The 15577-nt window shown below is 46.2% G+C and overlaps 2 protein-coding genes across 2 annotated transcripts in view; both read left to right on the top strand.

The window, feature by feature from the left end:
• The first annotated feature begins 7973 nt into the window (after positions 1-7973).
• LOC139391614 (synaptotagmin-like protein 1) lies at positions 7974-11449 on the top strand. The gene is made up of 7 exons (XM_071138984.1): positions 7974-8030; positions 8702-8825; positions 10341-10489; positions 10586-10682; positions 10807-10864; positions 11042-11140; positions 11279-11449. Exons 2-7 carry the CDS (start codon positions 8707-8709, stop codon positions 11447-11449), a joined length of 693 nt encoding a protein of 230 aa, XP_070995085.1. The 5' UTR covers positions 7974-8030; positions 8702-8706.
• A 197-nt stretch (positions 11450-11646) lies between these two features.
• Positions 11647-15577, top strand: part of LOC139391613 (synaptotagmin-like protein 1) — a gene marked incomplete at its 5' end in the record, with an annotated part of 5098 nt that continues 1167 nt past the window's right edge. Inside the window, 3 exons of the mRNA XM_071138983.1 lie at positions 11647-11751; positions 14983-15144; positions 15542-15577. The exon at positions 15542-15577 is cut by the window's right edge and continues 43 nt beyond it. Of these exons, the coding sequence (XP_070995084.1) occupies positions 11647-11751; positions 14983-15144; positions 15542-15577 (303 nt within the window). The remainder of the gene's footprint in view (positions 11752-14982; positions 15145-15541) is intronic.

The raw sequence follows: 15577 nt of genomic DNA, 5'->3' as shown, positions 1-15577 counted from the left end.
CATGCCTCCATTCTGCTTCACGCACCTATGTGCAGGAATTAAAACAGGAAGCACCTGTGGTAAGGTCTGTTCAATGCTGGTCTGACCAATCAGAGCCCATGCTACATGACTGTTTGATCACTCAGACTGGGATACGTTCCGGGCTGCCTCTGGAAATAACGTCAACAAATACACTAACCCCGTCTCTGGGTTACTCAGAAAGTGAATAGAGGATGTTGTTTCTACCGTGACGAATAAAACATATCCAAACCAAAAACCGTGGATAGATGGCAGCATTCGTGTAAAACTGAAAGTGCAAACCGCCACATTTAACCACGGTAAGGTGGACGAGTACAAACAGAGCACCTATGACCTACTGTGCAAGACAATCAAAGAGACAAAAGGACAGTACATGGACAAAGTGAAGTCGCAATTCAATGGCTCAGACACGAGTCAAGTGGCAGGGACTTCTGTCATCACGAAGTGCTTTGAAAGTCAAGGACCATATCACTTCCACCATACCCGACACCCTTGACCCACTACAATTTGCATACTGACCCAACAAATCCACGGACGACGCAATCGGCGTTGCACTGCACACCGCCCTATCTCACCTGGACGAGGAATACCTATGTGAGAATGTTGTTCATCAACTACAGCTTAGCCTTCTACACCATAGTGCTCATCACTAAGCTCAGGACCCTGGGTCTGAACTCCTCCCTGTGGAACTAGATTCTAAATTTCCTTGACAGGCCACCAGTGGGTGAGGGTAGGCAACAACACCTCCACCACACTGAACCCCAACACGGTGGCCCACCAGGGTGTGTGCTCAGCCCCCTCCTGTACTCTCTGTTCACCCATGACTGCGTGGCCATGCACAACTCCAACTCAATCATTATGTTTGCTGACGACACGACAGTGGTAGGCCTGATTACCAACAACGATGAGACAGCCTACAGGGAGGAGGTTAGAGGCCTGGCGGAGTGGTGCCAGGAAAATAACTCTCCCTCAACAAAACGAAAGAGCTTATCGTGGACTACAGGAGAGAGAGAAGAGGGAGCACGCCCCCATCCTCATCCACGGGGCCGCAGTGGATAGGGTCAAAGCCTCAAGTTCCTCTGCGTAAACATCACTGACCGCCTGAAATGGTTTCGCCACACCAACACCGTGGTTGACAACATTCGGCATGGCCCCCTAAGACTCTCATAAACTTTTACAGAAGCACCATTGAGAGCATTCTGTCGTGCTGCATCACTGCCTGGTATGGCAACTGCACCGCCCTCAACCATGTGGCTGTCAACCACATGGCATTCAGCTCAAAACATCACCGGGGGCACGGAGCCTCCCCTCCAGGATATATGCATCACTAGGTGTCAAAGGAAAGCCAAGAAGATCATTAAGGTTTTCAGTCACCAGGGCCACAGACTATTCACTTGGCTACGGACCAAAAGACGAAGACATTACAGGTGCATCAGTGCCAAGATGGAGAAAAAGAGAAAAAGCTTCTATTACCAGACCATCAGACTGTTGAACAGCTTCTATTACCATCAGACTGTTGAACAGCTTCTATTACCAGACCATCAGACTGTTGATCAGCTTCTATTACCATCAGACTGTTGAACAGCTTCTATTACCATCAGACTGTTGATCAGCTTCTATTACCAGACCATCAGACTGTTGAACAGCTTCTATTACCAGACCATCAGACTGTTGAACAGCTTCTATTACCAGACCATCAGACTGTTGATCAGCTTCTATTACCAGACCATCAGACTGTTGATCAGCTTCTATTACCATCAGACTGTTGAACAGCTTCTATTACCATCAGACTGTTGAACAGCTTCTATTACCATCCGACTGTTGAACAGCTTCTATTACCAGACCATCAGACTGTTGAACAGCTTCTATTACCAGACCATCAGACTGTTGAACAGCTTCTATTACCATCAGACTGTTGAACAGCTTCTATTACCAGACCATCAGACTGTTGATCAGCTTCTATTACCAGACCATCAGACTGTTGATGAGCTTCTATTACCAGACCATCAGACTGTTGATCAGCTTCTATTACCATCAGACTGTTGAACAGACATCACTAGACCATCAGACTGTTGAACAGACATCACTAGCTGTCTACCAAGTCAATCACTACTCACTCACACACACACATACAAACACTCACACCCACCCACGCACACACCCACGCGCACACCCACAGCAACGCTGCTGTCCCATGTCATAGAGTGTCACGGTTTTCTGTATGAGAAGGAGAGTCGGACCAAAATGCGGCGTGTAGATTGCGATCCATGTTTAATAAACAAACATAAAACACGAATCGATACAAACACTACAAAACAAAGAACGTAATGAACGTAACGAAAACCGAAACAGCCCTATCTGGTGAACAACACAGAGACAGGAACAATCACCCACAAACACACAGTGAAACCCAGGCTACCTAAATATGGTTCCCAATCAGAGACAATGACTAACACATGCCTCTGATTGAGAACCATATCAGGCCAGACAGAAATAGACAAACTAGACAATGAAACATAGAATGCCCACTCAGCTCACACCCTGACCAACCAAAACATAGAAATATACAAAGTAAACTATGGTCAGGGTGTGACATAGAGACATTGAATCACTGGACACCCAGGGGTTCAATGAACCCATTTCACACTGTGTATTTAAATACTGTATCCGCCATAGCTCATTGTAATATTTCTACCACTGTACAATGTGTTTTAGTTACACTGATAATACACACGGAATATATTTATTTAAATACTTGATTCTTGACATACAGTTGAAGTCGGAGGTTTATATTCACTTAGGTTGGAGTCATTAAAACTCGTTTTTCAACCACTCCACAAGTTTCTTGTTAACAAATTATAGTTTTGGCAAGTTGGTTAGGAGATCTACTTTGTGCATGACACAAGTAATTTTTCCAACAATTGTTTACAGACAGATTATTTCACTTATAATTAACTGTATCACAATTCCAGTGGGTCAGAAGTTACATACAGAAGAAGTTGACCGTGCCTTTAAACAGCTTGGAAATTTCCAGAAAATGATGTCATGGCTTTAGAAGCTTCTGATAGGCTAATTGACATAATTTGAGTCAATTGGAGGTGTACCTGTGGATGTATTTCAAGGCCTACCTTCAAACTCAGTGCCTCTTTGCTTGACATCATGGGGGGAAAAAATTGAATCTGTAATGACCTCAGAAAAATATAGTAGACCTCCACAAGTCTGGTTCATCCTTGGGAGCAATTTCCAAATGCCTGAAGGTACCACGCTCATCTGTACAAACAATAGTATGCAAGTATAAACACCATGGGACCACGCAGCAGTCATACCGCTCAGGAAGGAGACGCGTTCGGTCTCCAAGAGATGAACGTACTTTGGTGCAAAAAGTGCAAATCAATCCCAGAACAACAGCAAAGGAACTTGTGAAAATGCTGGAGGAAACAGGTACAAAAGTATCTAAATCCACAGGAAAACGAGTCCTATATCGACATAACCTGAAAGGCCACTCAGCAAGGAAGAAGCTACTGCTCCAAAACCGCCATAAAAAGCCAGACTACAGTTTGCAACTGCACATGGAGACAAATTGTACTTTTTGGAGAAATGTCCTCTGGTCTGATGAAACAAAAATAGAACTGTTTGGCCATAATGACCATCGTCATTATGGAGGAAAAAGGGTGAGGTTTGCAAGCCGAAGAACACCATCCCAACCGTGAAGCACGGGGGTGGCAGCATCATGTTGTGGGGGTGTTTTGCTGCAGGAGGGACTGGTGCACTTCACAAAATAGAGGGCATCATGAGGTGGGACAATTATGTGGATATATTGAAGCAACATCTCAAGACATCAGTCAGGAAGTTAAAACTCGTTTGCAAATGGGTCTTCCAAATGGACAAACATACTTCCAAAGTTGTGCCAAAATGGCTTAAGGACAACAAAGTCAAGGTATTGGAGTGGCCATCACAAAGCCCTGACCTCAATCCTATAGAAAATGTGTGAGCAGAACTGAAAAAGCGTGTGCGAGCAATGAGGCCAACAAACCTGACTCAGTTACACCAGCTCTGTCAGAAGGAATGTGCTAAAATTCACCCAACTTATTGATGGAGGTTGTGGAAGGCCACCCGAAAAGTTTGGCACAAGTTGAACAATTTAAAGGCAATGCTACCAAATACTAATTGACTGTATGTAAACTTCTGACCCAATGGGAATGTGATGAAATAAATGAAAGCTGAAATAAATCATTCTCTCTACTATTATTCTGACATTTCAAATTCTTAAATAAAGTGGGGATCCTAACTGAACTAATACAGGGAATTTTTACTAGGATTAAAAGTCAGGAATTGTGAAAAACTGAGTTGAAATGTATTTGGTTAAGGTGTGTGTAAACTTCCGACTTCAACTGTAGCTCAGTCTAATACGTCTACTGCTGTACATATCATTCTTAGTATATCTTGTGTATATTTTCTCAGTGTACGTACATTTAGATTTGGATGACTGTTACAGGGCTTTTTGGATTGTTAACTGGGTTTTAATCCCACCGTACTTGATTTCTTGTTTATACACAGTATATATACAGTGGGGCAAAAAAGTATTTAGTCAGCCACCAATTGTGCAAGTTCTCCCACTTAGATAATTTTCATCATAGGTACACTTCAACTATGACAGACAAATTTAGGAAAAAAAATCCAGAAAATCACATTGTAGGATTTTTAATGAATTTATTTGTAAATTATGGTGGAAAATAAGTATTTGGTCACCTACAAACAAGCAAGATTTCTGGCTTTCACAGACCTGTAACTTCTTCTTTAAGAGGCTCCTCTGTCCTCCACTCGTTACCTGTATTAATGGCACCTGTTTGAACTTGTTATCAGTATAAAAGACACCTGTCCACAACCTCAAACAGTCACACTCCAAACTCCACTATGGCCAAGACCAAAGAGCTGTCAAAGGACACCAGAAACAAAATTGTAGACCTGCACCAGGCTGGGAAGACTGAATCTGCAATAGGTAAGCAGCTTGGTTTTAAGAAATCAACTGTGGGAGCAATTATTAGGAAATGGAAGACATACAAGACCACTGATAATCTCCCTCAATCTGAGGCTCCATGCAAGATCTCACCTCGTGGATCAAAATGATCACAAGAACGGTGAGCAAAAATCCCAGAACCACACGGGGGGACCTAGTGAATGACCTGCAGAGAGCTGGGACAAAAGTAACAAAGCCTACCATCAGTAACACACTACGCCGCCAGGGACTCAAATCCTGCAGTGCCAGACGTGTCCCCCTGCTTAGGCCCGTCTGAAGTTTGCTAGAGAGCATTTGGATGATCCAGAAGAAGATTGGGAGAATGTCATATGGTCAGATGAAACCAAAATATAACTTTTTGGTAAAAACTCAACTCGTCGTGTTTGGAGGACAAAGAATGCTGAGTTGCATCCAAAGAACACCATACCTACTGTGAAGCATGGGGGTGGAAACATCATGCTTTGGGGCTGTTTTTCTGCAAAGCGACCAGGACGACTGATCCGTGTAAAAGGAAAGAATGAATGGGGCCATGTATCGTGAGAATTTGAGTGAAAACCTCCTTCCATCAGCAAGGGCATTGAAGATGAAACGTGGCTGGGTCTTTCAGCATGACAATGATCCCAAACACACCGCCCGGGCAACGAAGGAGTGGCTTCGTAAGAAGCATTTCAAGGTCCTAGAGTGGCCTAGCCTGTCTCCAGATCTCAACCCCATAGAAAATCTTTGGAGGGAGTTGAAAGTCCGTGTTGCCCAGCAACAGCCCCAAAACATCACTGCTCTAGAGGAGATCTGCATGGAGGAATGGGCCAAAATACCAGCAACAGTGTGTGAAAACCTTGACCTCTGCCATTGCCAACAAAGGGTATATAACAAAGTATTGAGATAAACTTTTGTTATTGACCAAATACTTATTTTCCACCATAATTTGCAAATCAATTCATTAAAAATCCTACAATGTGATTTTCTGGATTTTTTTTCTCATTTTGTCTGTCATAGTTGAAGGGTACCTATGAAAATTACAGGCCTCTCTCATCTTTTTAAGTGGGAGAACTTGCACAATTGGTGGCTGACTAAATACTTTTTTTGCCCCACGGTACGTATAGGTATGTATTACATTTTAATTATTTGTGTACTTGATTGACTTTATGATGCATTATAGGAGAAAGTAAACTAAGCATTTAGATGAAATGTCTATATCACACTTGCTGAACTGTGCACATTACCAAATAACTTTGATTGGTTGGCTGGTTGACTGATTGGCTGGCTGGTTGGTTAACTGGTTGGGTGGGTGGCTGGCTGGCTGGTTGGTTGGCTGGTTGGCTGGCTGGTTGGTTGGTAGGCTGGCTGTTTGGTTGGTTGGTTGGTTGGCTGGTTGACTGATTGGCTGGCTGGCTGGCTGGTTGGTTAACTGGTTGGGTGGGTGGCTGGCTGGTTGGCTGGTTGGTTGGTTGGCTGGCTGGCTGGTTGGCTGGTTGGTTGGTTGGCTGGCTGGCTGGTTGGTTGGCTGGCTGGTTGGTTGGTTGGCTGGTTGGTTGGTTGGTTGGCTGGTTGGTTGGCTGGTTGGTTGGTTGGCTGGCTGGCTGGTTGGCTGGTTGACTGATTGGCTGGCTGGCTGGCTGGTTGGTTAACTGGTTGGGTGGCTGGCTGGTTGGTTGGTTGGCTGGCTGGCTGGCTGGTTGGTTGTTTGGCTGGTTGGTTGGCTGGTTGGTTGGCTGGTTGGCTGGCTGGCTGGCTGGTTGGTTGGCTGGCTGGTTGGTTGGTTGGTTGTTTGGCTGGTTGGTTGGTTGGCTGGTTGGTTGGCTGGCTGGTTGGTTGTTTGGCTGGTTGGTTGGCTGGCTGGCTGGTTGGTTGGCTGGTTGGTTGGTTGGCTGGCTGGCTGGCTGGTTGGTTTGTTGTAGTTGTTCAGCCAGAACGTAACTCCTGGACCTCTGAACTCAGTGAACTGAACTCACACAATCTGGCTGTCCATCAGATCTACTGACAAAGGACTAAATGCTGGACTTGTTCTCTCTCACAAGCACACCCATGCACACACTCTCTCTCGCACACACACACTGACAAAAGGCTTATTGCCAGAGTGTCCCACTCACAGACACAGACACACACACACACATTCTGAACTCACCCACACAATCTCTTTTTACCATACAGACTGTCAGTACACACTGTTGTGCAGGTGTGTTATACTGCTGTAGCAGTGTATGTGTAAGACTGTGTAAGTGTGTCTGTACTTCAGTGTGTGTGTGTGTGTGTTTGAGACCGTGTAGGTTACGCATATGTATGTTTAGTAGGTGTGGGCAGCTACTGTATAATACCTCACCCTAACCCTGACCCCACCTAGCCATATGGCCAGACATCCGTGAAGAAAACGCTATAACCTCTATCAAATTCCCTCTCTCTCTCTCTCCTTCACACACACACACCTTTTAATCAAACACAGCACTTTACTATCTGATAACACTTATCATGTAAATACACAAGCCACATCAACTTTTTCTCTACCACTCTCCAATTTCCCTATGGCGAAACCTGAAACAAATTAAACTTTTCCTGTTAATTACAATATTATGAACACAGTTCTGGACTAGTGTGTCCATCATATGCCGAGACACTGTCTGGCTGAATCACTGCTCGTGCTCCTGTCCGATTATCGATTATTAATAAGCCTACAGCGAGATAGGCGCGTGAGCATAGGCTACCTAACTACAAGCTACCATTATCTAAATATGATGTAAGTGTCTTATAACACTGTAATAACCTACAGGTTTCTCCAATGCTATTTGTTTTATGCCCCAGTCCGTGTTTTGCATCCTGCCCGGAAGAGAAGGCGTGTTCGCGTTTACCCAAGTCAGCCTTTTGGCTTTCCATATGATCACTCGAGTCTGTCAACCGCTCCAAACTCTTAAGTTCCAACAGACTCGGCTTGGACTTTTTTTGAGACACCAAAACTTTCCCCGGAGAAAATGTCCACCAATTCTGGACATCATTGATGTAGGTATGACATTTAATTTGTACTCGTTTCATTCGAGTTTATGAGCAAGTTGTGACAGGTGCAAGTCTCTCGCGCTGTGCGTGCGTCAGTGTAGGCTATTTCTGCATGTTTGCTTTAGAAGGTGTTTACCGAGGTCACTGGTGACTAACAGGCTTTTCAGTTAAAAGTTAAAGCAGTTCAAAATATGTTATTATATCTTGTCTCATCAGTCAGATCGTTGGGGATGTTTTGTTATGGTGGAAATCTCGCGCGCCGCGGATGTTGTGCTCTGTATCTTGGAGTGTATTCCTACTCCAAACAGTTGCAAAACGTTTTGCAACAAAAACTAGCGGTCGAGCAAACAGGGTGGGACCTACCTCAATCTGTCTAATAGAAATGCTAGTTTTTGTTGCAAAACAACTTTTTGGGTTAATGATAACACACCCCTATATGCCAAACAAACCTCACAAACCAAACGGAAGCTCTGAGCGGCATGCACTAAGCACAGGTGAGACCACCGTTTACACACACACACACACACACACACACACAGTAGAGATTAGAGATCTAATACTGGCCTCATTTTAAGAGGAAGTACCAACTGATAAACTGATCCCTGTGTTAAGCAGGGACTAGTACTTTGTATTTGACCATGTAATGCTGTAGCATTCACTGTCTGTCTGTGTCTCTCTCAGAGGTGATGGAGGGAGAAGGGGAGTTGTTGGATTTGAGTCACCTCTCAGAGGCAGAGCAGACATCCATCATGGAAGTGTTACTAAGGGACTCGAATCTGCGTTGCCTTGATGAGGGGCGTGTAAGGTCAGAGGTGATTATTATCTAACCCTTTAGGTCTCTGATGAGCATCATGTTGACTGATTTAAAAAAAAATTAACTAGGCAAGTCAGTTAAGAACATATTCTTATTTTCAGTGACGTCGTAAGAAAAGTGGGTTAACTGCCTGTTCAGGGGAACAGTGGGTTAACTGCCTTGTTCAGGGGAACAGTGGGTTAACTGCCTTGTTCAGGGGAACAGTGGGTTAACTGCCTTGTTCAGGGGCAGAATGACAGATTTGTACCTTGTCAGCTTGGGGGTTTGAACTTGCAACCTTCCGGTTATTGGCCCAACACTCTAACCGCTAGGCTACCTGCCACCCCAATTAATTGATTCATTTAAGTTTTTTAAGTTTTTTAATTTAAGTTTTTTTTTATTTTTATAGAGGTATGTTAATGTTGTTAATGCTGGTGTTGGTGCAGGTGTTTGTTCCAGCCCAGCACTAACACACCTGATTCAAATAACTAAAACATTGTTTTACTTAAAAATGTTTGCCGTATCAGATGCTCTTTATATTTTAATTTAGCTTATATTTTACCCCCTTTCTCTCCACAATTTCGATCTTGTTTCGATCTTGTCTCATCGCTGCAAATTCCCCAACGGGCTTCGGGAGAGGCAAAGGTCGAGTCATGTGTCGACACCGCCAAACCGACACCTCCAAACCGACACAGCCAAACCGACACCTCCAAACCGACACAGCCAAACCGACACAGCCAAACCGACACCGCCAAGGTGACACCACCAAACTGACACCACCAAACCAACACCGCCAAGGTGACACCACCAAACAGACACCGCCAAGGTGACACCACCAAACCGACACCACCAAACCGACACCGCCAAGGTGACACCACCAAACCGACACCGCCAAATCGACACCGCCAAGGTGACACCACCAAACTGACACCACCAAACCAACACCGCCAAGGTGACACCACCAAACCGACACCGCCAAACCGACACCGCCAAGGTGACACCACCAAACCGACACCACCAAACCGACACCGCCAAACCGACACCGCCAAGGTGACACCACCAAACCGACACCACCAAACCGACACCGCCAAGGTGACACCATCAAACCGACACCGCCAAATCGACACCGCCAAGGTGACACCACTCCTTAGCACCTGCCGATTTAAACCGGAAGCCAGCTGCACCAATGTGTCGGAGGAAACAAAGTTCACCTGACAACCACGGTCATCCTGCAGTTGCCCGGCCCGCCACAAGGAGTCGCTAGAGCGCGATGAGCCAAGTAAAGCCCCCCCCCTCTGCCAAACCCTTCCCTAGCCCGGACGATGCTGGGCCAATTCTGTGCCACCCTAAGGGACTCCCGATCACGGTTGTGATACAACCCGGGATTGATCCCAGGTCTGTAGTGACGCCTTAGACTGCTGCGCCACTTGGGAGGCCCCTAGATGCTCTTTTCATAGGGAAAACAAACACATATCACAGTCATTGCAATAATTGGTGAAATAGTGAAACATGATGTTAAACCCTCAGGACCCTGCAGCAGAAAGAGGCGAACCCAGTGCGTCTGAGGTTGCTGTCGGGGGCGTGGTTTCATGAGGAGAGGAGCAAGCGTTACCGAGACACAAAGGATGGCGTTGACATCGTACAGGCATCCATACGAGGCAGGAAGCCAAGAACAGGTCAGACCACACTCTCTCACACACACACCAAGAATAACCAAGTGTAGGAGGCCATCTGGTATTGGTTGGTTGATTGATTGATTGATTGATTGGCAGATTTGTCTGTGAGTGGGGTGTTTAAAGGGCAGACAGAAGATGCTCCTCCCACTAACAACAACGACCCCAGCTCTCAGATAGAGGACGACAAGAGAAGGTGAAGGCATTTCTAATACAGAGGGTTCGGATGGTATAGTAGTGGCTAGGGAATGTTTCTCTTGGAGAAGGACTGGTATGTATAGTTTTAATGGATGTCGTTTTTTAAAACATGTTTATCTCAGTTACAGGAGTCCACCTACAGCCAGACCCAGACCCAGACCCAGGAGCCCAAACCCACAGGTTAGTCGTGTGTATGTGTTCATTAGCTGGATAATTCAGTGTGTAGATGGAGGATTGTCAGTCTAGTTGTGGAAAGGTAGTCTTCCTCCCTCCCTCATAGTATTGCTCTAGAAACATGCTGACAATGTGTATGTTCCCTCACCCTCTGTGTGTGTGTGTGTGTGTGTGTGTGTGTAGGATACAGACTCTGTGTCCAGTGTCGTGACAGAAGCTGATCTGATGCTTCTAAGGCCTGGGCTCTCCATCAGCACTCTAAGTCTACAGTCTAACTACACAGTGAGACACACACACACACACACACATACTCACGGTGTTCCTTCAGCTAAGTGGGATTATTTTGATCAACTGTGTGTATATTCTGTGTTGGTGTGTATTCTCTCTGTGTGTTTGTGTGTGTGTGTTCTCTCTGTGTAGCTAAGTGGCAGTATGATGAGTCTGTTCAGTTCTGGGGAATTTGGGGCGGTGGAGGTGAAGGGGCGTGTCATGTTCTCATTGGACTATGACACTCAGAGGGAGGAGCTACAGGTCAAAGTGTGTCGTTGTGAAGGCCTGGTTGCTGCACGCAAGAACCACTCCGACCCGTAAGTAAAGTAGGGTTGGTATTTCGAGGATGCTGACTGGGATAATTTTTGGGAACTATCTGTTTAAGAAGCACGTGTGTGTGTGTGTGTGTGTGTGTGTGTGTGTGTGTGTGTGTGTGTGTGTGTGTGTGTGTGTGTGTGTGTGTGTGTGTGTGTGTGTGTGTGTGTGTGTGTGTGTGTGTGTGTGTGTGTGTGTGTGTGTGTTACGCAAAGGCCTATCTCCTGCCTGATACGTCGTCTCACAGTAAGAAGAAAACAACAGTAAAGAGAAAGACCCTCAACCCAGTCTTTGACCAGACACTAAAAGTGAGAGCACCCACACATCTCTCACTTTGTTTCTCCATTTATTTCCCTCGGATTCTGTCATGTCTCTCCTCTCTCTGTCTGTCTCTCTGGTCTGTCTCTCTCATGTCTCTCTCATGTCTCTCCTCTGCCTGCCTGTCTCTTTGGTCTGTCTCATTCCTGTATCTCTCATGTCTCTCCTCTCTCTGTCTGTCTGTCTGTCTCTCTGGTCTGTCTCTCTCATGTCTCTCCTCTGCCTGCCTGTCTCTTTGGTCTGTCTCATTACTGTATCTCTCATGTCTCTCCTCTCTCTGTCTGTCTGTCTCTCTGGTCTGTCTCATTCCTGTCTCTCTCATGTCTCTCCTCTGCCTGCCTGTCTCTTTGGTCTGTCTCATTCCTGTATCTCTCATGTCTCTCCTCTGCCTGCCTGTCTCTCTGGTCTGTCTCTCTCATGTCTCTCCTCTCTCTGCCTGTCTGTCTCTCTGGTCTGTCTCATTCCTGTATCTCTCATGTCTCTCCTCTCTCTGCCTGTCTGTCTCTCTGGTCTGTCTCATTCCTGTATCTCTCATGTCTCTTCTCTCTCTACTTGTCTAACTGCCTGTCTCTCTGGTCTGTCTCATTCCTGTATCTCTCATGTCTCTCCTCTCTCTGCCTGCCTCTTTGGTCTGTCTCATTCCTGTCTCTCTCATGTCTCTCCTCTCTCTGCCTGTCTGTCTCTCTGGTCTGTCTCATTCCTGTATCTCTCATGTCTCTCCTCTCTCTCTCTGCCTGTCTCTTTGGTCTGTCTCATTCCTGTATCTCTCATGTCTCTCCTCTGCCTGCCTGTCTCTCTGGTCTGTCTCTCTCATGTCTCTCCTCTCTCTGCCTGTCTGTCTCTCTGGTCTGTCTCATTCCTGTCTCTCTCATTATAATGTGCAATTATAACATGGTCCTAGCACACTAAGACAGTCGTGAAGAGGGCACGACAACACCTATTCCCCCTCAGGAGACGGAAACGATTTGGTATGGGTCCTCGGATCCTCAAAAGGTTTTACAGCTGCACCATCGAGAGCATCTTGACTGGTTACATCACTGCCTGGTATGACAACTGCTCGGCCTCCGACCGCAAGGCACTACAGAGGGTAGTGCGTACAGCCCAGTACATCACTGGGGCCAAGCTTCCTGCCATCCAGGACCTCTATACCAGGCAGTGTCAGAGGAAGACCCTAAAAATTGTCAAAGAACTCCAGCCACCCTAGTCATAGACTGTTCACTCTGCTACCGCACGGCAAGCGGTACCGGAAGTCCAGGTCCAAGAGGCTTCTAAACAGCTTCTACCCTCAAGCCATAAGACCGCTGAACATCTAGTTAAATGGCTACCCAGACTATTTGCATTGCCCCCCCAACCAGGGTACCCCCCTCTGTGTGTAGTCTCGCTATTGTTATTTTACTGCTGCTCTTTAATTAACTTGTTACTTTTATTTCTTACTCTTACTCATGTGTATATATATATATATACACACACTGCTCAAAAAAATAAAGGGAACACTAAAATAACACATCTTTGATCTGAATGAGTGAAATATTCTCATTAAATACTTTTTTCTTTACATAGTTGAATGTGCTGACAACAAAATCACACAAAAATTATCAATGGAAATCAAATTTATCAACCCATGGAGGTCTGGATTTGGAGTCACACTCAAGATGAAAGTGGAAAACCACACTACAGGCTGATCCAACTTTGATGTAATGTCCTTAAAACAAGTCAAAATGAGGCTCAGTAGTGTGTGTGGCCTCCACGTGCCTGTATGACCTCCCTACAACGCCTGGGCATGCTCCTGATGAGGTGGCGGATGGTCTCCTGAGGGATCTCCTCCCAGACCTGGACTAAAGCATCCACCAACTCCTGGACAGTCTGGTGCAACGTGGCGTTGGTGGATGGAGCGAGACATGATGTCCCAGATGTGCTCAATTGGATTCAGGTCTGGGGAACGGGCGGGCCAGTCCATAGCATCAATGCCTTCCTCTTGCAGGAACTGCTGACACACTCCAGCCACATGAGGTCTAGCATTGTCTTGCATTAGGAGGAACCCAGGGCCAACCGCACCAGCATATGGTCTCACAAGGGGTCTGAGGATCTCATCTCGGTACCTAATGGCAGTCAGGCTACCTCTGGCGAGCACATGGAGGGCTGTGCGTCCCCCCAAAGAAATGCCACCCCACACCATGACTGACCCACCGCCAAACCAGTCATGCTGGAGGATGTTGCAGGCAGCAGAACGTTCTCCACGGCGTCTCCAGACTCTGTCACGTCTGTCACGTGCTCAGTGTGAACCTGCTTTCATCTGTGAAGAGCACAGGGCGCCAGTTGCGAATTTGCCAATCTTGGTGTTCTCTGGCAAATGCCAAACGTCCTGCACGGTGTTGGGCTGTAAGCACAACCCCCACCTGTGGACGTCGGGCCCTCATACCACCCTCATGGAGTCTGTTTCTGACCGTTTGAGCAGACACATGCACATTTGTGGCCTGCTGGAGGTCATTTTGCAGGGCTTTGGCAGTGCTCCTCCTGCTCCTCCTTGCACAAAGTTCGGAGGTAGCGGTCCTGCTGCTGGGTTGTTGCCCTCCTACGGCCTCCTCCACGTCTCCTGATGTACTGGCCTGTCTCCTGGTAGCGTCTCCATGCTCTGGACACTACGCTGACAGACACAGCAAACCTTCTTGCCACAGCTCGCATTGATGTGCCATCCTGGATGAGCTGCACTACCTGAGCCACTTGTGTGGGTTGTAGACTCCGTCTCATGCTACCACTAGAGTGAAAGCACCGCCAGCATTCAAAAGTGACCAAAACATCAGCCAGGAAGCATAGGAACTGAGAAGTGGTCTGTGGTCACCACCTGCAGAACCACTCCTTTATTGGGGGTGTCTTGCTAATTGCCTATAATTTCCACCTGTTGTCTATTCCATTTGCACAACAGCATGTGAAATTTATTGTCAATCAGTGTTGCTTCCTAAGTGGACAGTTTGATTTCACAGAAGTGTGATTGACTTGGAGTTACATTGTGTTGTTTAAGTGTTCCCTTTATTTTTTTGAGCAGTATATATATATATATATATATATATATATATATATATATATATATATATATATATATATATATAATATTCTTAACTGCGTTGTTGCTTAATAAGTAAGCATTTCATTGTATTCGGTGCATGTGACTAATACATTTTGATATGAATGATGTGTGTGTTAACGTTGTTTGTGTTTCCCAGTATAAGATCAGCGTGTCAGAGGTGCGTGGCAGGACTCTGAACCTGTCTGTGTGGCACGCTGCCTCCCTGGGTAGAAACCTGTTCCTAGGAGAGGTAGAGCTGGAGCTGGCTCACTGGGACTGGACACACACGGACCCTGACTGGTACAAACTACAGCCACGGGTAGGACCAATACACACACGTGCGAGCAAACGTGTACATACAGAAACACAAACACCCAAACACGCATACATCAAACACCTACACCCACACACGCACATGCACATTCACACACCACAGCATGCAGTAAGTCCTACATTGTGTGTAGTCTTAACAGGAGGAGAGGTGCTGAGAATTTCAACGAGCTTTTCTAACCTGAGTGCTCCTCTCTTCAATCTCCCTCTCTCTTTCCCTCTCTCGCTCCTTTCACCTGTCTCTCTCTCTCTCTTTTCTCCCTGTCTCTCTCTCTCTTCTTTCTCCCTCTCTCTCTCTCTCGCTCTTCTTTCTCCCTGTCTCTCTCCCTGTCTCTCTCCCTGTCTCTCTCTCTCTCTCTCTCTCTCTCTCTCTCTCTCTCTCTCAGTTGCAGTGTAGTCCAGAGTCTATCAGTAGTCGAGGA

The sequence above is a fragment of the Oncorhynchus clarkii genome, chromosome 32 (assembly GCF_045791955.1).
Source record: "Oncorhynchus clarkii lewisi isolate Uvic-CL-2024 chromosome 32, UVic_Ocla_1.0, whole genome shotgun sequence".
NCBI classification, from domain to species: Eukaryota; Metazoa; Chordata; class Actinopteri; order Salmoniformes; family Salmonidae; genus Oncorhynchus; species Oncorhynchus clarkii.
The sequence above is the reverse complement of the archived record's forward strand: the minus strand, read 5'-3'. Positions and strand labels throughout refer to the sequence as shown.

Excerpts from the sequence above, each read along its gene's own strand:
- LOC139391614 (XM_071138984.1), top strand. The coding sequence starts at position 8,707 with ATGGAGGGAGAAGGGGAGTTGTTGGATTTGAGTCACCTCTCAGAGGCA. Across the intron at positions 8,826-10,340 it reads CTTGATGAGGGGCGTGTAAG|GACCCTGCAGCAGAAAGAGG; the intron begins GTCAGAGGTGAT and ends TTAAACCCTCAG. Across the intron at positions 10,865-11,041 it reads CCAGGAGCCCAAACCCACAG|GATACAGACTCTGTGTCCAG; the intron begins GTTAGTCGTGTG and ends GTGTGTGTGTAG.